Genomic DNA, 26,294 nt, shown 5'->3' with positions numbered 1-26,294 from the left:
ATGCATCAGTACAGACTCTTATATATATATTGGTTGTGTTTCTCAGCTTCCTTGGTAGATAATACAGCGGCCAAAATCACTTTCGCTCTCTGCACCACTGGAACATCTTGCAGAATTGAAGGCACAGTCAAAATAATTTAATTGGTCTAGAGCAAGTTTCAGGATTAAAAACATGACCAATCACAGACTGATATGCTCTGTTAAAGACTGCAATGGAGTGACACCCAACTTCAAAGTCCATACAACATATTGTAATACGACCTCAAGATTTGTTCAATATACATCAAAGGATCAAACCAGTCATCTCGTCTAATCGAAAAGGTGTCACAATGGACCCTTCAATTTGGCTACAAAATGTTCCAGGGGTGCAGAGAGCAATGGTGATCATAGCCCCAAGTGTATCAAGAATGACTTAAGGCCACTGTAGATAAACAAACAAGAAAAACAAAACAAAAACATCTTTTCCTCTTTACTTTTAAACAAAACTTTATACCTTACCTCTTATACTGAACATTTGATAAATGTTTTAATGAAAAATTTGTGAAAAAATCCTTATATTCTCAATAACATTTGATAAAAAATACTTTGTTTTAATGAACAATTTGGGGAAAAATCCCAATATTCTCAATAACATTTGATAGAATATACTTTGTTTTCATGAACAATTTGGGTAAAAATCTTAATATTCTCGATAACATTTGATAAAATATACTTGGTTTTAATGAAAACTTTGGGTAAAAATCCTAATGTTTTCATTGTAAAGAACAAGCTGGAAATATTTTTTTGTTAATGAACATGTTTGTACAACTATATGCACAGAAGCATGTAATGATAATTTTTGAAGTTCAGAAGTAAATAAACAAGTTAGCTTTTTACATGAATTAGTTTTGAACTTTGAAATTTAATGCCACATACCCCTGTGCTACATTTGTAGCTTTAGTCAACCTTAGATTAAGATCCAGGTTTCCAAGAAACCATTTGATACATAACAGTGAAATCAATAACTGATTGAAAAAGTTCATAAACATAATAAATTTTAAACATATATAAAAAAAAAGCTGAATGCAGTTTTCCCTTTAATCAATATGAATAAACACTTATGTAAATAACATGATGACCTAAGTTGGAATATAACAGAAATATTGCATGATGATAGTGAAAATTCATTAATTTTTGTGGGGAATTTATTTTTTATGAATTTTGTAAGATTTAGGTGTATTCAATGTTTCACTTGTGTGAGATTTAGATGTATCCAATACTTTATTGGTTTAAAATTTAGATGTATCTACTCTTTTACTGGTGTGAGATTAAGGTGTATCCAATCTTTTACTGTTGTGAGATTAAGACGTATCTACTCTTATACTGGTGTGAGATTTAGATGTATCCAATCTTTTACTGGTGTGAGATTTAGATGAATCTACTCTTATACTGGTGTGAGATTTAGATGTATCTACTCTTATACCGGTGTGAGATTAAGGTGTATCCAATCTTTTACTGGTGTGAGATTAAGGTGTATCCAATCTTTTACTGGTGTGAGATTAAGATGTATCTACTCTTATACAGGTGTGAGATTTGGATGTATTCAATCTTTTACTGGTGTGAGATTTAGATGTATCTACTCTTATACTGGTGTGAGATTTAGATGTATCTACTCTTATACTGGTGTGAGATTTAGATGTATTCAATCTTTTACTGGTGTGAGATTTAGATGTATTTACTCTTATATTGGTGTGAGATTGGGTTGTATTCAATCTTTCACTAGTATGAGATTTAGATGTATCCAATATTTTACTGGTTTAAAATTTAGACTATAAGAATCAATCACAACAGTCTGCGGAGTGGTAGTTACTAGGATTTATTATACCGTCTACCGGTTTCACCCTCCCGGGCTCTACTACTAACCACCCCACGAGAACACACGGCATTGGCTCTACTACATGAACTCGGTTTAAAATTTAGATGTATCTACTCTTTTACTAGTGTGAGATTAAGGTGTATCTACTGTAATACTGGTGTGAGACTTAGATGTATCTAATCTTATACTGGTGTGAGATTTAGATGTATCTACTCTTATACTGGTGTGAGATTTAGATGTATCTACTCTTATACCGGTGTGAGATTTGGATGTATCTACTCTTATACCGGTGTGAGATTTAGATGTATTCAATCTTTCACTGGAGTGAGCTTTAGATGTATCTACTCTAATACTGGTGTGAGATTTAGATGTATCTACTCTTATACTGGTGTAAGATTGAGGTGTATTCAATCTTTCATGGGTTGTGAGATTTAGATGTATCTACTCTAATACTGGTGAGATTTAGATGTATCTACTCTGATACTGGTGTGAGATTTAGATGTATTCAATCTTTTACTGGTGTGAGATTGGGGTGTATTCAATATTTCACTAGTATGAGATTTAGATGTATCCAATATTTTACTGGTTTAAAATTTAGATGTATCTACTCTTTTACTTGTGTGAGATTAAGGTGTATCTACTCTAAAACTGGTGCGAGACTTAGATGTATCTAATCTTATACTGGTGTGAGATTTAGATGTATCTAATCTGATACTGGTGTGAGATTTAGATGTATCCAATCTTTTACTGGTGTGAGATTTAGATGTATCTACTCTTATACTGGTGTGAGATTTAGATGTATCTACTCTTATACTGGTGTGAGATTAAGGTGTATCTACTCTTATACTGGTGTGAGATTTAGATGTATCTACTCTTATACTGGTGTGAGATTTTGATGTATCTACTCTAATACTGGTGTGAGACTTGGATGTATCTAATCTTATACTGGTGTGAGATTTAGATGTATCTACTCTGATACTGGTGTGAGATTTAGATGTATTCAATCTTTTACTGGTGTGAGATTTAGGTGTATCTACTCTTATACTGGTGTGAGACTTAGATGTATCTACTCTTATACTGGTGTGAGATTTAGATGTATCTACTCTTATACTGGTGTGAGATTTAGATGTATTCAATCTTTTACTGGTGTGAGATTTAGATGTATCTACTCTTATACCGGTGTGAGATTTGGATGTATCTACTCTTATACCGGTGTGAGATTTGGATGTATCTACTCTTATACTGGTGTGAGATTTAGATGTATTCAATCTTTTACTTGTGTGAGATTAAGGTGTATCTACTCTAATACCGGTGTGAGATTTGGATGTATCTAATCTTATACTGGTGTGAGATTTTGATGTATCCAATCTTTTACTGGTGTGAGATTTAGATGTTTCTACTCTTATACTGGTGTGAGATTTAGATGTATCTTATATTTTACTGGTTTAAAATTTAGATGTATCTACTCTTTTGCTAGTGTGAGATTGAGGTGTATCTACTCTTATACTGGTGTGAGACTTAGATGTATCCAATCTTTTACTGGAGTGAGATTTATATGTATCTACTCTAATACTGGTGTGAGATTTAGATGTATCGACTCTTATACTGGTGTGAGATTTAGATGTTTCTACTCTTATACTGGTGTGAGATTTAGATGTATTCAATCTTTTACTGGTGTGAGATTTAGATGTATCTACTCTTATACTGGTGTGAGACTTAGATGTATCCAATTTTTTACTGGTGTGAGATTTAGATGCATCCAATCTTTTACTGGTGTGAGATTTAGATGTATCTACTCCTATACTGGTGTGAGATTTAGATGTATTCAATCTTTTACTGGTGTGAGATTTAAATGTATCTACTCTTATACTGGTGTGAGATTAAGATGTATTCAATCTTTTACTGGTGTGAGATTTGGATGTATCTACTCTTATACTGGTGTGAGATCAAGGTGTATCTACTCTAATACTGGTGTGAGATTTAGATGTATTCAATCTTTTACTGGTGTGAGATTTAGATGCATCCAATCTTTTACTGGTTTGAAATTTCCTTGTCTCACACTAGGATAGTGATGGCGGATGCTCCTTTCACATCAAGGATAAATACATTTGTGACAACAAATAGGGTATCTCAACCCTGGGATATATATCATCAAGTTGTAAGCACTAGGCATGCTGAGAGTTAAGCAATTTGATCAGGTTTCTTTGCAGGTTGAGGTTTGCCTTCAAGGGTTAGAGTGGTTCTATAAATATCTAGTTAATGAAACAGCAATTGATGTTATCTGTATCTAAGTTGGATTTTTTTTCATATGGAATAAAAATGTGAAAATACCAATGACTTTTTTGTAAATTTGTAAAACACAAAAATCTCATGGTTCATTACGATGTTTTTCCTTTTTTTCATAGATCCTGATTCATCAGTATTTTATGAGTGATGTCACAGATTTTGGTACTTTGTCCCGTCCATGCAAATCCATCAACTCCATGATTACCAGACACTGAAGGACCTCTCCCCCAGCCATATTCACTAAATCACATGCTGCCTTCATTGTACCTATAAGAAAGTCATCCAAGTGTTATATTTCCTGTTTTTCTTTCACTGAATTTTCCATGCAATTTGAAGTTTTACCCCTTATTCTCAACTGACTATTTTACCCCTATTTCTTTGTTTCTGTTTTGAGCTTCATGGCTACTATTACAGGTCACTTAAAAGTTCGTTTGAATTCATCAACAGGACAGTAGTATGGAGTCTATTCAGATAATCAAACTCAATCTCCCTATTGACTTACTCCTATGTACTGGCAGGCAATCATATCTTGAAATTAATAACTGTTCGACATTATAGAGCCGTTCTAGAGAAGTAGACTATTGAGCTGATGATGGATAATCATTTTGTCAAGTGAGCAATGGATTAAGATATAGGGGTCATAGACAGAGCATGAACTGGAAGAGCATCTGTCTAGAATCTGGAAGGCCATAGATTGGAACCCTGATTGTGCAATGTTCCTAACTATGAAACTTGATAAAATATATTTTATTTACCTCCAGTTGCTAAAAGATCATCTATAATCACCACCTTCTCTCCAGGCTTCACACAATCCTTAGCTATATCAAACGTATCCTGAAATACATGTATTTTAATCATTGTAAAGACAACTGAGGTTTTATAATTATAGTTCACTGACTTATGGTCTTAATATCAAACAAGATAATCCCAGAGGGATCTTCGCGCACACCATTGTTTGATCTTAATTTGCTCTTTGAAAGTTGGATCTTTTTCCTCCTTTTCCCTGTACTTGCTCTTAATGTTAAGACATTGGAACATTGCCTTGCTGAAATAGAAATGATAATCTTTATCTGCCAAATCCAAAATGGCCACCTGGAAGCCATTTTGTTTCTTCTGATCTGATCCAAAATTAAACAAACCAACACAACTAGCAGCCAAGAGGAAAATATATATGAAATTGAAGAAAGATCCATTCAGTGCTTCTCAAGAAATAGCGACAAAAAACAAATTCAAGATTGCTGCCGGTCTGTCATTTTGTTTTTTGGATCAGACTCAAAATCAAACGGGCACAACCAGGGACCAAGGGAAACCTTCATATGCAATTTGTGAAAGATCCATTCAGTACTTCTCAGGAAATAGCAATAACAAACTTTCATGGTTAAAATACAAGATGACCACCTGTCAGCCATTTTTTTTTTATCAGATACAAAATCAAACAGGCCCAACAATGGACCAAGGGGAACCTAGATACGAAATTTGAGAAAATCCATGAAGTACTTCTCAAGAAATAGAGATAACAAACTAGTCAAAATCCAAGATGGCTGCCTGTGTCCATTTTGTCTTTTTTTATCAGTCTCAAAATCAAATGCGCACAACAAGGGACCAAGGGGAACCGGCATATGCAATTTGAAAAAGATCCATCCAGGACTCCTCAAGAAATAACGATAACAAAAATTGTTTATGGATAATTGTACGATGCAGGGATATATGGACAGACGGACAGACCACAGACCACAGACGCAGAGCAATTTGAATAGCCCACCATCTGATGATGTTTGGCTAAAATCATCAAACAAAGTTAAAGTTAAAAGACAAATACTAAAAACCTGAAATGGTTATATCATCACAAAAGATTAAAATGGCAAGTCTATAATACAGACCAACATGTTTCAGATAACTTTGATTTTTATAAATCTTAACAGTTTCAAAATGGGTCTTTAGACACGTAATGCTACAATAAAAAATTTCTTGAGAAGACAAAAGGTCAGTGCAGTCCAATAAAAAAATGTTTAACAGTAAATATCTCATCTCATCCTATGCAGCGACGATTATCTTCACCTTTCAACATATATGAATGCATAAGGTATGTATGGCCCATCTGAAGTAGTTTTCGTTATAGCATTCACTGATGATAGGTTTGATAAATGGTTTAAAATTAGTAAAATGGAGATTTAAAACAAGAGATGGTAGCGATAAAGCTTCCTTTGCGGCATGATCTGCTCTTTCATTGCCATGTATTCTCATGTGCCCAGGAACCCAGTAAAAAGCAATATGAAAGTTAAGGGCAAGTTAATGATATAGTATTAATATATTACCATATTTCTATTGCTGAGACTTTGTAGTACAGCAAGAGAGTCTGAATAGATAACTTTGTTTGAATATATTTAAGGGCGAGGTAGATAGCTTGTGCCTCTGCCGAGAGTATTGAGGCGTTGTTCAGTAGCCCGCATCCATATGCTTCATCTAGTGAAACCATGGCTGCGGCAACCTTATTATTATCTTCTTAACCATCAGTATGTAAATATAGAAATGTTTTATATTTTAACTGCAATTTCCAGAAGGATGAATGAAAGGTGCAGCTGTCAATGTCTGATTTAACCTTTTCATAAAGTGAAAAGTCAACTTCATGTGAATTCAAGAGCCAGGGTGGAATTTCTATTGTTCCAAACGACTGAATTAAGTCAATATCAATATTTGTGTTTTGTAAAAAGCAGAAATCTGAATGGTGAAATGGGCTTTTTGGTTTGTTTTGAAACAAGGTTTTATATTTTGGATCAAATACAAATGAAAAAGCAGGATTTGAAGGATTTGACTTTAGCTGAATGGTGTATTTCAAATATAGTGATATCTTTAGCCTCTACATAGCGGCTTGCTGTAGGTGTGGTTTCAAATGATCTGAGAGCGAGCCTCAGACCATGGTGATGGACAGTGTCTAATGGTTTGAGATATAAAGGTCTAGCAGGTCCATACACAATGGAACTGTAGTCTAATTTTGATCTAATAAGAGCTCTAAAAAGTCTTAGCAAAACTTTTCTATCAGCTCCCCAACCATTGTGGGGCACCACCTTTAGAATATTTAGTGTCTTAAGGCATTTGGATTTAAGGTATTTTATATGTGTAAGGAACAACAATCTCCTGTCGAATATTACACCAAAGAATTTGGTTTGCTCAACATGCGGAATGGGTACACAACAGAGAAATAGATTTGGATTGTTGTATTGTTTCCATATTTGACTAAAATGCACACAAACAAAGGAAACAAGAGGCCCAAGGGGCCTTAATGGTCACCTGAGGAATATATGTCAATAATCTGGGGATTTTAAAATGTTGCAAAAATGTAACAACACTTGTGCAGGACCATGTGTAAAACATCTGTACCAAGTTTGAACATGACCCACCCAATGGTTCTTGAGAGGAAGTCCATAATGTCTTAGCCAAACAGAGGCCAGGGTGGCCATCTTGGATTTTGAATCGCCCCAAAAAGTTAAAACATTTGCCAGGACCTTGTGTAGAACATTCGTATCAAGTTTCCCCTTTTCCCCCCTCCTAGGGCTCCTATTGGGGCCATACCCTTTTTCTTCGCAAACTTGAAGCGGCTTCCCATGGGGATGCTTTGTGCCATGTTTGGTCAACATCCATCCAATGGTTCTTGAGAAGTCATTTAAAGAAGGTTTTTACATATGGCCCCTTTTACACTCCTTATGGGCCCCAAAGGGGACATAATCACTTTTTTCACCATAATTTCATATGTCCTTCACTAAGGGATGCTTTCAACCAAATTTGGTTGAAATCGGTCAAAGTTGAATTTTTGACCTTTTGAGCGCCCCTAGTGTGGCCGTTTTTAACCCCATTTTTTTTCCATTCGCAAACTTTGTAGACCATGCCATAAGGACCCTAAATATCAAATGGGAACTTAATCTGACTGTTGGTTCATCAGAAGAAGATTTTTAAAGATTTACCTAATTTTACCCCCTTTTTCCCCCTCCTGCAGTCCGTATTGGGGCCACACCCTTTTCTTGAAGCGGCTTCCCATTGGGATACTTTGTGCCAAGTTCGGTCAAAATCCATTCAGTGGTTCTTGAGAAGAAGTTGAATATGTGAAAAGTTAACAACGCACGACGACAGACAAATTATGATGGCAATAGGTCACCATGAGCCTTCGGTTCAGGCGACCTAATAAAATGTAATGAATCATGAAAGAACGATGTGTAAAAAATCTTGCAAATTCATGAAAGATTTAACCCTCAACAGGGTACCTTGTAGAAAAGTTTTTTGACAGTCAGGGGTAAAGCTAGATTCAGGAAGTTTCAAGGGTGGGTTCTTGATTTGCCCACTTTTTAGAAAACAATAGAAAGTGTTGGTTTAGGAAGACAATAGAAAAGCAATTATAGTCAGTTTCACACTAACTGTAAATTTCACCTGAGTTCATTTACCTGAGATTCTACCTGTGCTACTTATATACCTTATAACTTTACTGTAACACTGAAACAGATAAAATTATTAATTTGATGTAATTTATTTCAAAATGTCACCTTACATACAGAACATCAACATAATTTACATTTATTTTATTAAGCACTTACATGTTACATACACAAATATTATTTAGCAAAAATGTCACCTTACATACATAACTTCAACATAATTTACATTTATTTTATTAAGCACTTACATGTTACATATATAATATTATTTAGCAAAATAAAATGTTATTCAGCACAATACCTAGGTACATTCTTATTTAGAAATTTTACATATATTAAAGGTATCAACATACATTTAATTTTATCATATAATTGTAAAATGATGAAATTGAACACAATATATATAACGGTATTAAAACGAATAACAATATACATGTATATGTACAAAGAAATATACAATGCATGCTGAAATCGGACCACATTACATTCCACGTAACAGAATGCACTCAATCAAAATGAAAATATTGGTAGTTATCTATTTTAAGTGGAGAAGATGAGATGCTGCATTTGCGTACTCCATGCTGTCAATTCTCTGGGTCTGTAGGCACTCCTTCTGCTGAGACAATCTGTGGTTGATGTTTCGGTAGGGTTTAGCGCAGAGTCTTGTTGCTCCTCTTGCATGGCGTTGAATCTGTTGAACTTCATTGGCAGCTTGGATTTCCTGGAAAACTCTGATAATGTTGAATATGTTGGGGTGCGAGTGATGAACATTCTGCTTCAGTTTCCCATGCCAAGCTTCCAAGTTGTTGGTGGTGCTTGGTCCCTCGGTTTCGTAGTGGTTCTAGGTTTGGTGGTCTCCTTCAATCCATTGAGTGACAACGTAGTTGGTGAATGGCATAGTGTTTACGGGTAAGTCCACATCCTCCAGTTCTTCCCGTGCGTTGAACCGCACATCGTCCACTCTCTCCAGGGGTATCAGAGGCAGTACGGCTGCGAGGCGAACAAGTCTGTTGATGTCATCATTTTCTCTGTAAAGCTGCTGAAGTCCGGTCTCTTGGGCTTTCCTCCAGATGCACTGTGTAAAATTGAAGAAACAGCCCTTGATGGTCACTCCAGGGAAAACGTGGCGTAAAGCGTTGTGGGCGGCTGTCTCAACGTCTGTTGTTGGACGGAGAGGTGGGAGGTGGAAGTTGGCCATCGTAGTTTTCAGAAGGGTCAGGAATCGGGTATACACCTGTGGAGTCTTCTTGAACAGTAAAGTGTAGACGAGTGGGTACATCTTCACGTCAATCAGTCCATGGATTGTATAGATTTGGTAGAAGAGCTTAGGACAAGTGAGGAAAGTTCCATCGCAGTAGATGGTGTCCGCGTTGGCATGATCAAACAGGTTGTCTGTTGTTACAAAGCTGATGATGCAAGAGTCCTCTCTGTCATCGAATAGTAGAAACTGTTCCAGGCAGTTGTCCTCGTCCACATACTGTCCAGGTTGATGTCTCTGGTGGTAATGGGAAGTTTTGGTGTCTGTTTCCATCTGGCACGGTAGAGTTTGGCATTGGTACTGACGACATCGCTGTTGTCATCCCACTCGTCGGATCTGAGTTTGATAATTTCATCATTGTAGATGGTTGGTATGGGCGTAGTCTCTGTTTCTCTGATTGCGTAGGTGCAAAAGTCGCATTGCCATATCCTGCCGACGCGTCGTCAGACGAGGGCGATCGCTTCGGGGGCGGTCTGCAACCCTTTCGGTTGAGACAGCAAATGTTTGATAGATGTACTCCAAATTGATTAGCGACCTGATTTTGCGGAATACCTTGCATAAGAAGTGCAATGGCACAACCCCTGTCAACTTCGGACAGTCGTGGCATTTTTTATGGGGAACTGTTTATGCTTAAAATGTGGGAAATCAAGACGGATATGTCTCAAGATTCGCACACACAGATTTTGAACCAATCCTTTATACTGGGTTCGAGATATCGTGCTTTTGTCTCTTATTCTTTTGTACAAGCGGCGTGCGCAGTTTAGTTATGCATCAGTGATTTTAATACGGTACCATAGGGACCTAACTCAAATGCACACATTTGTCAAGTTTCAAGGGTGTATGTCAAGGATTTAATTTACAATATTAAATTTCTGCTAGTTTCTTTTTCCTCTTAATATAAGTATAATAATACATGTAACTCAGTTTTTATTTGCTAACATTAGTAAAGAACACGTGTAACCACAGGCAAAAATACAGGTAAATACAGGTAGGATAGTATGAAACAGACTACAATCCTTCTAACAACATTTCTCAATTTTTGTTTTTATAAAAAGTGGGCAAATCGAGATACAGCCATTTCAAGAGTCAGACTAAATCCAGGCCTATCTACTATGGTAACGGCTCTTTATGTTTTACCTGGCCATATTCAAGTTTGTACGTTATGCTGAATGTCTCCCCGGGTAGCTTCCCAGCCTTGCGTACAGGAACAAACCCTACACCAAGGGCCTGGGCAACCACTGGCCCAAACAGAAATCCACGAGCCTCGAGTCCCATTATCAGCTGGACACCAGCAGCATTTGTACGGATGCTGTCCATCATCACATCTATTAGGTCTTTGAAGAGGGATGGATGAAGTAGTACAGGAAATATATTTCTGTAGTAAAAACAAAATAAAGATTTTTAAGACATCTGAATTATAGCGAGAGAGTTTGATTTTTAATACAATGTTAGTACAGCATTGGGAAGCCATTAGCTGCTAAATTATAGTTTATTGTAAACAACTAAAAAAGTGAGAAAAACTTGTGCACTATTGTTCTTCACGATTGTTACTTGTTATTGTTGGAAGGTTTTCCTTTGTCAGTTTTGTCAATCAATTTTCCGTGTGTTTTTTTTCTGTAATAGTCAACTGTATTTGAAAGTAATTTAGAACTTGGACTCCGAGTCTTAATTGGTTTTCATGAAAACTATTTAACTCATATGAGATGAAGGATCCTCAGTTTCATTTTGGTTATGAAATATGCCCCATTTCTCAGATTAAGTTCTTCTGAAAACCATTAAGCCTCATGGTAGCTTGCATCGCTAATACCTACCAGAATGAAAAGTAATAAAATTAGAAAAAAATATTACTGAAAAGTTTCATTGGAGTTGTCCAGACAAGATGTGTCTACAGACAGACAAACAGATGGATGGACTGATAGACAACCTGATTCCAGTTTACCCACCCTTTTGGTGGTATAAGAATGCACAAGAGTGCTTACAAATTCCATGTGGACAGACATTATGGAAAAATAATAATAATAATAATAATAATACATGATACAGATGCTTATATCTTGTTTTCTTTATTCAGTATTCTTTCCATGCTTTGATCAGCAATGTAATCTTGTCATGTCAATATCCTAGTACAAGATTGCATACACAAAATTGTTGTAGGTAGACTTTTAAGATACATAAAAAAATACATGCCTAAGTTTAAATGAAGGTTTTAAACAGAAGTCATATTATGTTCAGTATACAGTGATTTTTCTAGACAATTGTAAACTATAAACTCGGTATACAGCGATCTTTTCTACACATTTGTAAACAATAAACTCATTATGCGGTGATCTTTTCTACAAAAAGTTTTTTTTATATATATTGTATACACTTAACTTCAGAAAAAAAATAAAGAAGTAAACCTTTCTATGTACACTACAAACTCAGTATACAGTGATCCTTTCTACACAAACTTGGTATAACTAGTGAATCTTTCTACTCAAGTAAATTGAAGATTGTATGCAAATTTACTACAAATGCAGTATACAATGATCTTTTCCACATTTTTCAGTTTCCACGATTTTTTTATTCTTCTTTTGTGATGGTAAATATACTGCCGCCTTTAGAAAGTACTGTGACATTAAAAGGCAACATGGTTGTTAGCATCTCCTCAAGTGATTAATCATCTTCAACATCTAATTGGAGGCCGGAAAGAAGGACGTTTTTCTCCACCATAAGGTCCTCAAATCCATTGTTGGTCACCATAGCCAATTCCAACTTAGAAGAATCAATAGAGATACCTTCTACCATTCCAGATTTCATGTCTTCAGGGACATCCACTTGCTGAAAGAGAGTAAGGGAAATAAATAACTATATTTCATTATTGCTATGATTATGTGCAAGAAATATACACTTCTGTATAAGCTTACAGTCTTCCCAATAGGAGTCTATATTAAATATACTGTCAAATTATTAAGCGATGACAGCTAGCAAAATGATAATATCTTGACCATGGTCATACAGAGATTGAATCATAAAATTAAATTTGCGTGATAAATCTGTGCAGTATGATAATTAATTTTGACCTTTGTATTTCAAAAATCATTTTGACTTGAAAAGTAATGTGTAATTTAATTAATTACATTGGACCGTCATGTAATGGTTATTTAATTATTTTGAAAATACCTGTAATGGCAATGCCATTTTCATAATGTAATTGTAATTTAATTAATTACATCATCATGTAATTGAACCCATGCCTGTTACAAACAGTAGCTGTCCTAACTGATCCTAAAATTAACTTTGGCTATGTCTATCACAAAATTAACTTTGGCTATGTCTATTACAAATGCCACATTTAGCTACAGTAGAGGTATTTCAAAAATGTATGTCATTGTAGCTGAAAGGACATAATTAATGGTTACTTAACCAGAACTACAGTTCTGAACAAACCACTACAAAGCCTGGTTAACTGTACTAAGAAAATGTCCTCTCAATTAATCAATTTCATTGATTATCGACATCTTATTGTTGTACTTATGGTCACTTGAGTTTCTTAAAGTTTCAATTTGACTTTTAATAAGGCCCAAAGTGATAATACTGCAATGTCTTAATAAGCTCTCGAGGGGTATTTGTTAGACTATTTATCCCATTTCATTCCATTCACCATGGAAACAAAACTCTAAAACACTTAAAAACAGTCGACAATTAATGACAAATATTGAGCATAGGGCTGTGTAAAATTGATGAATCAAGTGTTGAACTGAAAGTGGAAGCAGTTGACATAATACTGAAATTTCTGAGATAAACAAATACAGTACATATATCAAAAGTTCAGGCATAATAAGAATTGTACCAATTACACTTTACACATTCACACTGGGACCTTACACTTTACATATTCACACTGGGACCTAACACTTTGCTAGGTTTTTCCTAATCTTTATTAAAACACTTTCCGGGATTCAGATGTCAATCGACATCTTCATTATTCCCAATCTTTATATTGCAATCGTTCACATGCATCACTCTTCAACAGAATCAACTAGACATCATGTCAGAAAGACAAAAACTAAATTAAAACTAAAACTATAACTTCACTTGTAAACCTTACAATTAGCATAGCTGTAGAGTTCCCGTACGATTTCATACCCTGGCCTTGAGGTACTTCTAAATTATCTCCGATCAGAAATTTGAAATAGCTAGATCTACAATAGCATGGACAGTGATCGATATTTTAAAGTAAAATCGATATATTACATAGATAGATTCCTAGATCTATTCACGGTAGCGTAAGTAGTACAGTACAATCAGGGACCTGTATATTAACATATATACGTCCCTGGTACAATATTACGGATAAGATTTTTTCTGTTTAATTTCCTATCTGTTGGGCCACTGACAGAAGTGACTGCGATGAGACCATTATGAAACGATCATTCAAAAATAAATTCATTTCAAAACACTGAAATACTTTACGGAAGCAACAAAAATGTGCTAGATGCTTCAAAGGAAAAGTCTTGAAAATATTTTGAAAAAAGTGCCATGGCGGCAGTGCCCAGCTTGCGCGTCGCCGTCGAGCCTAAATTCAATACATGCGATAGCTCATTTCAAATGAATTTTTGCAAAAAATGCAATTGCTAGTTCAGTATAAGTATTGACTTTAGATTCAGCTTATATATATAAAGTGATACTTACCTACATAAAATACCCGCCATCTTCTTTCTGCCGCCGTCTTCTTTCAGGGTCCAGCAGCAAAGAGCACCCCGGCTGTTTCCGTCAAAATTTTATGCTATTCTAAATCATTCTTATTTTAGTTTCATTCTTATTTTCAACTACATATATCAGTATTTTCAAAAGTTTTCAACAGTATTAAACGGGATGAAAATTTTCGAAAAAGGAAAAAAAGAAAGATATATGACACCCACAATGCATCGCGCGGAAAAGTAAGTTAAGCCGTCATATTGGCATTGCCTCGCAAAATTTACCACCATAAAACGTGAGTCTTTGTCATTGTATTTACAAATTTCGATGTCTGATTATCATTAATACACAACACAAAACGTTTTCTTGATGTACAAGTAATGAAGAAAATGTCGATAAGGTTGTTTCATTTAATGACTAGCGTCAGCAACTTCTAGGGGCGATAATCCAATGATTACGGTAATGTCCGGCAGATGGAGTAGGAGTAAACTTTCGATTTATGAACCAATGAAAACGAAGTACTGATACTCGGGGCCAGGGGCGACAGCAACATGCTGAAGAGCATTGAAAATGCTCTTAGCATAAAAACAATGTTAACAAAAGGTGAACATTTTATGACAGGTATCCCCACTGCCAATACAAGATTTCCAACGATGGCAGTTTATATAACAACTAAACACAGTGGAAATAGATAATCTGGTAATTACATAGTTTTAATAACCCCATCAGGAAGAGGGTGGCACTAATTATGGTGACTACAGTACTCAACCACTGTTTTCTTACGAGCTTGTACTGTCTGAAAAATCAGAACAAATTCTGCTCAACATTTTTGTTCTTTTCTAGAAAAAGTCCTTGAATTTAGTTATACAATTTCAGCTTAGCTGTTTATACAACATTATAAAACATGATAGAGACTCGGCTATGGTAACGTAAAATATTGATTCCTATTTACAGGTATATTTCCTGCTTTTGCAATCCATCCTGTTATACTCCTTTAATGGAGGTCAGCATCGAAAAACAAGAATTGCCTCAAAAAACAAGAATAGCTCGTCACCTTAGTGGCGTATGATAAGACATGTACCACAACAGATTTGTGATCTTGTCGGCTGTGACTGATACAGATCAACTTGTAGGATAACCTATGAATTTGTTACATATTCCAGAAAACAATCACCACACGCGACGGCTAGTTGCTTTGTCACAAATAAAGGATTTTCTTCCTAATTTGATATTCAATGAAGCCACAGCAATTTCGATAGGAAACTGCCTTATCTAAATATCAATGGTTCTATATGTAGCAGCACTAATGGACGCAAGCCTTCCACTGTTCACCCAGGAGCCAAAGTGAGAGAGGTCAAACAGACGGAAGTACTTTCCAATTACTTGTATTTAATAAAAATCATGTTTGCTTATCATGAACATTTTTTTTGTCATATATCCTGATCTGAAATGATGGTTAAGTGTCTTATTGTAGACAATATGACTGATACATGGAATCAAATACAAACTTTGATAATTTTCTAACTCCAGACTCTGATTACAGACTTACATAAGTCTTAACTGAAATTATTTCCAATCTCATGACAATAAAGTAAACATTATGTGAAAATTGAAGTTTATAATTTAGTCTTAAATATAAAGTGTTATTATTGTACCTATTTCTGTTACAGTATAAGCCCTTGTCTGGTATGTACTTTTCAGTAAGCCAATATAAATCTATTGATCAACAAATTACAAACACATGCTTTTCCTTCTCCATGAGTGGCAGTATTGCCAACTCATCCAATTTCAACGCGTCCATGATAATTAGACTACTGTGATTGACTTACCCGTTTAACCAGTTGGGTTATCTAATAACCTGTATTTTTCCTTCAATTAGATGGTTTGCTTTGGAACAACTCAAGATTTACCTATGATAAATGATTTTCACTCGCGTATGAGAAGCCGCGTTCAACAAGATTCTTTTTGTCCGTACATCTACATACACCATGGTTAAATGTCGGACTAAGCATGACAAGGGTATTAGACATAGCGTAATGAGGGAGGATGAAAAGATTTTTCTTTTAGTTTAGATATTTCTATCTATGATTTAATTGGTCAATTTGTTTTTGAGCTGGTAGACAGTTCCCATCTTGTAAGTAATCGCTGGTGGTGGCTGCGGAAGTTGGCACCACGAAAAAGCAAGATACATTCAAGTCAATGTAATATCATTTTGGAAATTGGAATTTATCTTGTCTATGGGAGTCTTTATTACACTAGACCATGGTATCAAAGTGTAGAAAATAGCAGCCCATGTAATAGAAGTAGATGTAGCAGAGACAAAGTGCTACTTTTGATAGTGTTACTAGCAGCCAAAGTTGCCATTTTTAGCTTCCAGAATTGACGCGAAGAACGTCGTTAGGAACATCACCATTATGACTCTTTCATCCTTGTCTTAGTTGGACATGGCCTGATATTTCACTCTGAGATTGGTCAGCAATAATAGGGTAGGAGCAGGCAAACGCTCCCATAACCCCTGTATATTTTTTTAATCATTGAATTTTTTTGCAAAAAGTAATTCTAGATAAATAAATCTACAAACAGATAGACATCTTTCTTTTGTTTTCATAACTTTCTACACTGTCATTTGATAACTTTGAGAAAATATTTTATACATTTGAAAACTAAAATTAAAGTTTACTTCAATTTACAATGAGAATTTATTGTGCGACACCCATGCCCTGTGATATATCTTTTATCATATATCTATTGCATTGTGAACATCAAGCAAAATACAACAGGTTGTTTGTTCTCAGATGAGTGAATCTTCATGAGGTCACGCTTCGGTTATAACTGACAATATCTTTACCAAAACAGAAGTTTGACTGCTGTGACCATCTGACCGATGAACCTTTATGGAAAACATCTTTTCAATTTCAGGAACAGCATATAGCTATCTCCTACATGTTTCATAATGACCACTGGGAATGACCAATTTGAGAAAGCAACGTTGCTGTTTGATAAAACATCTGAACACGAAAAGGAAGTTTAAAATCACAGATAATAACTTCTGTGGCAGCTGTTAACAGGCGTGATCTATTTAATGTTGTTCTAAAATTATCACCAATGTTTGGCGTGTTTAGTACAATCTTCAACACATTAAACATTTATGAAACATACCTATAATTACATAAACCTAAAATGAAAGTTGGTTTTATTCATTGTTCAAGGATCAAATTAACATCACTATTTGTAATAGGTATGATCACCATTTTGGAGGTCAACAGCATTGCAACATTGTCACATTGAGACAGGCATATAATTTATTCCATTCATCGTTCGGGCCTTAGGCTTGCTTCTGCAAGTGAAACAGCTGATTTTGACATTCTCTCACATGTTGAACTAGAATGTTCTAAACATGCTCAATTGGTGACATATCAGGTGCACATTATTCAGCTTCAAGAAAGCTTTGGTGATGCCACTGGAGTACACTGGCACATTATCCTGCTGGAAAATGGCACCACTGTCATGGCGTCCTACAAATTGCAGAACTACTGGTCTTAGAACTTTGTCGTGATATTGAATGCCAGATAAACTGCCCGTTATCTGAACAAAATCTCCACAAATACCATACCAAACCGACACACTTTCCCAGCCAAAGTGATTCCATTCTGAAATACAAATGTTTGCCAAATGCTACCCACATCAAGCCTTTACAATTAGCACCTTTTATCAACATGTTGCAGAGAAAATTCTGCAGGGACTCATGAAAACAGAACGTTGTTCCAAATTGGTTCAGTGTAAGGCCCAGTGGCTGCACTTTCTATTTGTAGGCTTTCAACCAGTTGGAAACTCTTTGGGCTTACATGTGACACTCAAATGTTGTACTTGTTCTCTCTACTGTACAAATTAAGAGTAATTATTTCTACTGATGCTCATCCTAATTAGTGGTTGTTTTGCAGTTGCTTACATCATGGATGATCAGAGATTTAAACAACTCATCAGGTAAATTATCTTTAAACACTGTAGCCCAAATACTGAGCCACTTGCCGCCAAGCCCCTCAGCCTGGATTATACAAATTGTCCCGTCCCTCTGTATTTGTGACAGTCGGGGCATAAAAATGTCAAAAAAATTAAATAGCAACATTTTGGGGAATTCTAAGTCCTGAACTTCCAAGGTGTCAGTTTGATTTTTTTTTTTTTAATGAAATTCAAGTGAAGATACAAGTTAGTTTCTGAAAGCCTTGTGCAGCTCTTGCTTTTATACAAACTATCATACTTAAATGATTTTAGTAACCATCATGGATTCTGTCATGTAAATTTATATACATTTATATATATTCTTATAATGCTAAAGCATCATTCTGCTTTCACTTACTTACAGGTAGTCACCAAGAAACAGGCAAACATTTTTTTTTGTTGAGTATATTTCAACTGAGAGTCGTTAAACCAAGTGGACACAGACAACCCTGACAAAAAATCTTTGACATCAGGACCTGCAGTCATGAGGACAGGCCCAGCATCAAGGCATCCCCCCACCCTTCCCTTACTCCAGGACGTGCCTGGACATGGGGACCACCCCCTGCTCAAAGGTGGTGGAACTCCCATGGCAGGAATAGTTAAGTTGCCGACCAGTTCAGTACCAGCAATGGAAGACCAAGCAGGCTTACTTCTCCTGCCGAAAGAAGAGAATGAATCCCTCTTACAACTGGAGGAAGCTCGCCGAGCAGGCTGGCAGACTTTTGACTAACAACCAACACTTACAAAACAAAGCCACGAAAAACAAAGGGAAAACCCACATACCCAAAGCAAACAATAACTGCAGAACAAAGGCTGCAAACACAGCAGACAACACAGCAACAAAATACCTCTCGTAAAACCAAAATGGCGCAATCGAACATGTGGAGGAATTAAAAAAGGCCAAAAATATGGAACAAGATGGGTAATATAAATGTAAACTGAGTAATTAATTAGACTCAGAAAACAATATAATGACTGGACCGAAGAAAAATTCTGAAGAACTCAGCTGATTATGTACGTGCAGCCCGGCGCCAAAAGGAAACCGGAAGAAAAGGCAGGATTTTTTAATCTTTCGTTTTTGGGATACAAAGATGGATGTAGTTAACATATATGCATACTAAAGTTATGGTAATTATTACTGATATGAAATAATGGGCTTGAACATCTCAATAACTGCAGCTGAAAATGAAGACTGAAATTTGATAGTTAGTTCTATTTCTGCAAACTTGAAAGCCAATTTCTGAAGTGTGCTACTATACAAATGTCTCCATCAATATATTTTGGCAGGTGAGCTAAATCAACCACTGTATGCTATTATTTAGCATTTAAGCATATAGCATTAATGTTTGAAGTTCAACTTAAGTGACAACTGTCTAGATTCATAGAAACATACTTGTTAAAGGTTAAAATGGTAGGATTTGGTAGGTTCATGATATCTCCGTTGAAATGTGTTAAAACTATACATTATTGCAAAGCTAAATACTTACAGATTTCTTTTGTCTGTAGTCAATTAGAATCTATATTCCAAAAGAGCACAATGTTCATCAAAATCTGAATTATAATAGGAATTTGAATTCTTGTTCTTTCATAAACTCAAATCTCTACAGACAAAGGCCAGCTCAGCTAGCTCTATCTAAGTAATGGAAAGATGCCAAAATCTAAGACGGGTGAATTGAATCAGACATCACAATTTCTAATGAACGTCAACTTAAACTCTCTTCAAGAAACTTATGAAACACCTAACAGACTTTATTTACAGCCACAGTTATCAGTAAAATAAACTTCCTCATACGTTTTGGTCGTTAAAAGACAATAAACGTCTCCTGAATATTTATGAACCAATTGTTGTGTTTTCGTTACGTTTGGTGTCAAACAATGTCTAACTGAGATGCAGACATTTATAGTAGACAGAAGGAACGGGAAATTCTCATCAGCCTCAAATACAATCAAAATAAAACAATGAAAACAAATGCAACTAGACATTCCATCAGCTAACCAATTTTCATGCATTACATACTGAAGAAAGTTTTCTTCATTCAGAATCTGAAAAAATGTAGGAATAAACAGTTTCCTTGAACAAAAAGTAACAAGTTCTCAAATGAAGGTAGTGCTTCATGTAAGTTCTAATTTTGCTTAAAAGAAAACAAAAAAACAACAGATAAACTGGCTCAGCAGGCCTGTCCAATAGAATCACACAGACAATATTGAAATTTGGAGTTGCTTCTAACTTTGTCTCAAGGTGCGAACCCTGATCCACAATCTAGACCTGGCAGTGGGATAAATCATATTCAAGTTGCCCACTAAAGACAGCTATATGGATAGGACTTATATATTGTTACATCATAATGATCGCATTTCAAACCATTTTCTTGTTGAATTTGTTATTTGACCGAATAGGAAGTATAAACATCTTAATTATCTATGAAATGACCTCATCATTCAACATTCGTCAGGGCCGACCCCTGAGTCCTGACCAATGGTCTACCATTAATTAGGTAGGGATCAATCGGCCATGTACAAGTGTGCTCGAAAGTGTAGTGGTCAATTAGGATTAACTGGACTTTGGTAACACTAAGTAGATAATTGGGCAGTGTACTCACCTAGCTAGGCCTTGACAGTGTAACTTCCCCAAATTGATCCTTCTTAAAACCGATCACCTCTTAAAACCAATTTGACAAACATAGCAAGGTTACTTAAGTCCTACCTAGTGGAATCGGGAGATTACTCCGATTTCGATCCGTACGATCCGGAGGCAGGAATGGGGAGTGAAAATTGAGAAACTCCTGACTGAATCGGGAAAGTTGGCAGGTATGGGGTAACTTTGTATACAAGTTTATCCTAAATTGTATAAATATTAACAGTGTCAAGATTTTAGCCTCAACTATATGATCTCGAACACAGACAAAATATCCAGGGCAAGGCCCGACCCCAGTTCATAATCTGATATGTGTGGTAATAGACAATTGCATACCTATATAAGAAACAAGGATGTTGAATACAAAATTCAAGGTAGAGTGTAACTTCCCCAAATCCATCCTTTTAAAACCAATCACCTCTTAAACCCAAATGAAGTGGCCATGTATGGAGAAAGTCTTCTTTATAATGACAATAAAAAAACTTCTCAATACCCATCCATCTCTATTCGGAATATCGAAAAGATTTTGTGTCCAAAATGATTGAAATATATTGAAAATCATGCCACTCCTCCCTCCCAAGGTAGGCTTTGTACACAGTATGTACCCTGTTCGGATCAGTAGGATTATAATAAACATAATGTTAAGTTAATGACAATTTGAAACCATACTAAACAAGTTCATCGTTTTACCAAAACAAAAAAGTGAAAATAAGTACTGAAAGCCACAGATTTGCATCGTGGGTAATTGATTAATGTTAATTTAATACATAGTGAATGGAAATATTGATCAAGTGTTGTTGTAGAAGATAACTTTTTATTCTGATCAACAAAAACATATTTATCAAATATTGGTCAGTAACACTTTCTGACCAGGGCTATGCCACTTTATATCCGAGATCACTGGGCAATGTGCAAATTTCTTTTTGACTAAAGCCACATATATATAGTAAACAAGTATCAACAGTTTTTTCACTTTGCTGAAAAATGTTTACTCTACAAAGCTTTTTTTTCTTATTCATTTGGACATGTGTAGTGTAAATGAAGAAACCAAATGGAATAGATAATTTAATGTACGGAACGGATTTGGTTAAATTATATTAGAGTCTGGATTGGTCAACTTGCTTTACTTCTACAAACCGTATCCTACCTAAACCGGCCAAATATTCATGTCCCTTGCATGGTCAGTTTTGAGAAGTTTCACTCTATTTTCAAACATCGTGACAGTTTGTTGTCTTGAATAATAATAATAAAAAAAAAGAACAAATTTAGTTTTTTCTTTTTGTAGTTCACCTGAATTTAGCTTAACTATTAACAACACACCAAGACCTTTAATATTCACACCATCAGTACAAAACATGATGTCTTACTAAAAAAACATACACTTTACTTTCAGTCATTCAATATTTAAATGAAATCAATTGTGCACACATTTCTGTATGAAATATTAATAATTATGACTCTGTGGAGGGATACATCCAGAATTGTTTCCTTGGGGAGTGTATTTTTTCCGCGGGCAAAGTCTGACATCAATATCTCTTTCCCATTCGATGATATAAGCCATCAACGCTTGTATGACATATTTAGTTGTCTTTTTTGTATTGACAGGAGCTTTGTCATCAAGAAATTTAGAAACATCATTGTCTGTTGATCTGCCAAATCTTGCCATGTTTGTTGTTAAGCAGACATCACTTTAACTTCCCGCTGCATGCCACTATAAATTATGGGGCTTGCGAACAGTGATTCCCCACCGCGAGGTATTTTACTCTAGGGTTATTCTCCTGGGATTATTTCCCCCACAGTCCAATTTTGGTGAAATGTATCAGTTATATAATTTCATCCAATGATACCATTCTAAATAAAATGGATGTATAATAATATTCAATACATTTTTGCCAGTGAAATACAGTGAAATATCACAATGATAGAAATATTATTTTTCACCAGTGAAAACTTTTACAGACTTAAACCAATGAAAAACAAGAACACATATCACTCATAAAACTGACAAATCATAAAGCCTCATAAAAGCCCCCCCCCCCATAAAACCAGACATCTGAAGGGACCTGGGTTGTTGACTAGTAACACGACCTTCAATTCCATGCTAAACTGTCATTTCCATAGAAGTCAGCTAACAATGCAAGCCAGTAAGTCAAATTATCAGAAGTCCAACCCAATCCCCAACAGAACATCTCAAGTGGAGCTAGATAAATCAACGTTGCAAGAGGATTTGTGTCCTGGACAGTCACTACATAGGGTACCGTCCCATTACCAGCCGTGAAGTAACTTGTCACACGTTAAACTCTCTTTAAACATTGTACAGCAAATTTTATTTGTTAATGACATAAAAATCTTTTTTTATGTGAATATAGAACTTAACTTACATTAATATATATATATATGCAAGAGGCCCATGGGCCTTAACGGTCATCTGACAAAAAGCAAGCCAAACTCTAACAACAGTGAGTCTGCTGTTTAAACAGTGCGCTTTATTCATTTGAATAAATTTGGTAGCCCTTCCTTCCAGCATCCTACAGGCCCAATATCAGCACTCTGAGCCTTTTGGTTACTGAGAAGAAGTTGTTTACAGATTTTAACATATTTGAACCCTGTGATCTTGAAAGTGGGTCAGGTCATTCACTTGAACACATTTGGTAACACTTCCTCAAAGCATCCTACAGGCCCAATATCAGCACTCTAATCATTTTGGTTATTGAGAAGTCATTTGCATATTTTAATATATTTAATCCCTGTGACCTTGAAAGTGGGTCAAGGTCATTCATTTGAACAAATTTGGTAGCATGTCATCCCAGCATCCTACAGGTCCATTATCAGCACTCTTGGACTTTTGCTTATTGAAGAGAAGTTGTTTGTATATTTTAACATATTTGACCCCTGTGACCTAAAAACTGGGTCAAGGTCATTCACTTGTACAAACTTGGTAGCATGTCATCCATGCATCCTACACGCCCAATATCAGCACTCATGGACTTTTGCTTATTGAGAAGAAGTCGCTTGTATATCTTAACATATTTGACCCATGTGACCTTGAAAGTGGGTCAAGGTCTTTCATTTGAACAAACTTAGTAGCCCTTCATCCCAGCATGCTACAGACCCAATATCAGCATTCTGAGCCTATTGGTTGTTGAGAAGAAGTTGTTTGTATATTTTAACATATTTGACCCCTGTGACCTAGAAAGTGGGTCAAGGTCATTCACTTGAACAAACTTGGTAGCATGTCATCCATGCATCCTACAGGTCCATTATCAGCACTCTTGGACTTTCGCTTATTGAGAAGAAGTCGTTTGATTATTATAATATATTTGACCCCTGTGACCTTGAAAGTCGGTCAAGGTCATTCATTTACACAAACTTGGTAGCCCTTCATTCCAGCATCCTATGGACCCAATATCAGCATTCTGAGCCTTTTAGTTAATGAGAAGAAGTTGTTTAAAAATTTTAACATATTTGACCCCTGTGACCTAGAAAGTGGGTCGAGGTCATTCATTTGACCAAACTTGGTAACCTCTCCTCCAAGCATCTTACAGGCCCAATATCAGCACTCATGGACTTTTGCTTATTGAGAAGAAGTCGTTTGTATATTTTAACATATTTGACCCGTGACCTTGAAAGTGGGTCAAGGTCTTTCATTTGAACAAACTTGGTAGCCCTTCATCCCAGTATGCTACCGACCCAATATCAGCATTCTGAGCCTATTGGTTGTTGAGAAGAATTTGTTTAAAAATTTCATCATATTTCACCCCTGTGACCTTGAGAGTGGGTCGAGGTCATTCATTTGAACAAACTTGGTAGCCTTTCCTCCAAGCATCCTACAGGCCCAATATCAGCACTCATGGACTTTTGCTTATTGAGAAGAAGTCGTTTGTATATTTAAACATATTTGACCCCTGTGACCTAGAAAGTGGGTCAAGGTCATTAATTTGAACAAATTTTGTAGGGCTCCATGCCAGCATGCTATGGGCCAAGTATTAGCCCCCTAGGCCTTCTAGTATTTGAGAAGAAGTTTTTTGAATGAAAAGTTTACGGACGACACACGGCGGATGACGACGGACGAAGCACGATGGCTATAGGTCATCTTGACCCTTCGGGTCAGATGATCTGATAATGTTACTGATTTGAGAAAAAAAATGGACTGTATTTCGCCGCATGCTGTTAAGTTATAATGAGTGAGTAGTGTCCTCGAAAAGCATAGTCAGCTTTCTGTTTCTATTTCTGTTTTAAATACACTAGTATTTGGCTCTGTTGCTTGTGAAAAAGTAATAAATAGAATATTTAATAGTGTCTTTGTAATATTAAACATACTTCATTTGTATGTCTAATATTTTTGTATCTTTCACTTGTGGAGCGCACTAATGAAAGATACAAATATATTAGACAAACATGTGAAATGTATTTGTTATTATGGAAGACAGTCAAATATCCTCTTAAAAAAAGGAAGCTTTTCTGATTTCAGCCTTCAGTAAATTACCTGCCAAGATCTCATGTCCTCTGGGTCTAATTAACCCATCCAAGTTAAAGGCATTTGAATGAACTTGTAGGGAATATGTATAAAAATTTAAAGAAAAAACGTCTAACATAGATTTAGTTCAATTACTGAATTGATAAGTTCGAGAGATTTAATGATAATATCTACCTCAAGCTGAAATCCCTCGCAATTTGGATTAGTAAAATGTGCAAGCAGACGACATTTTGTCACCCTGCTGTATCTTAGCAAGATAAACATTGACAGATATTTAATGCTTTAACTGATAGAATGATCCACCCACTGAATTGTTACCATATATAAGGATACCAGACCTGCCAGGGTTCAAGTTTCTAAATTACCTTACTTCTTCAGCATTTCAAAGTTACTACAACCAAGAATTGAACCAAAGTCTGATTATACCTAGCAAAGTAAACAACTAGACCATTTCATGCCAATGTTTGTGTTGTGAGAATATTAGCAATAAATATATGCTTTGTCATACAAAAGATTTATTGTAAGTTGTAATAATATCTGACCCACACCACCCATAGTTTTCTTAACTCTGTATATTTTTTAAAGAAATCATTAAAATTGAAATTCTGATCTTTCCATTTTTAATACAAATTTTATTTTCAATTCCACATGTTATGAAAATATGAAATGTATTTTCATAA

At 35.6% G+C, this 26,294-nt stretch overlaps 1 protein-coding gene across 1 annotated transcript; it reads right to left on the bottom strand.

Moving 5' to 3' along the window:
• Positions 1-464: 464 nt before the first annotated feature.
• On the bottom strand, positions 465-16,304 carry LOC132563601 (adenine phosphoribosyltransferase-like). Its single transcript, XM_060228342.1, has 4 exons — positions 16,243-16,304; positions 10,961-11,198; positions 4,897-4,975; positions 465-4,408 (listed from the first exon to the last, which is right to left on the bottom strand). Exons 1-4 carry the CDS (start codon positions 16,302-16,304, stop codon positions 4,272-4,274), a joined length of 516 nt encoding a protein of 171 aa, XP_060084325.1. The 3' UTR covers positions 465-4,271.
• Between the last annotated feature and the right edge of the window lie 9,990 nt (positions 16,305-26,294).

Source organism: Ylistrum balloti, unplaced genomic scaffold (genome assembly GCF_031769215.1).
Source record: "Ylistrum balloti isolate Yb309-2 unplaced genomic scaffold, AGI_CSIRO_Ybal_v1 Utg371784, whole genome shotgun sequence".
Lineage (NCBI taxonomy): Eukaryota > Metazoa > Mollusca > Bivalvia > Pectinida > Pectinidae > Ylistrum > Ylistrum balloti.
Note: the sequence above shows the minus strand (reverse complement) of the source record. Positions and strands in the feature narration are given on the sequence as shown.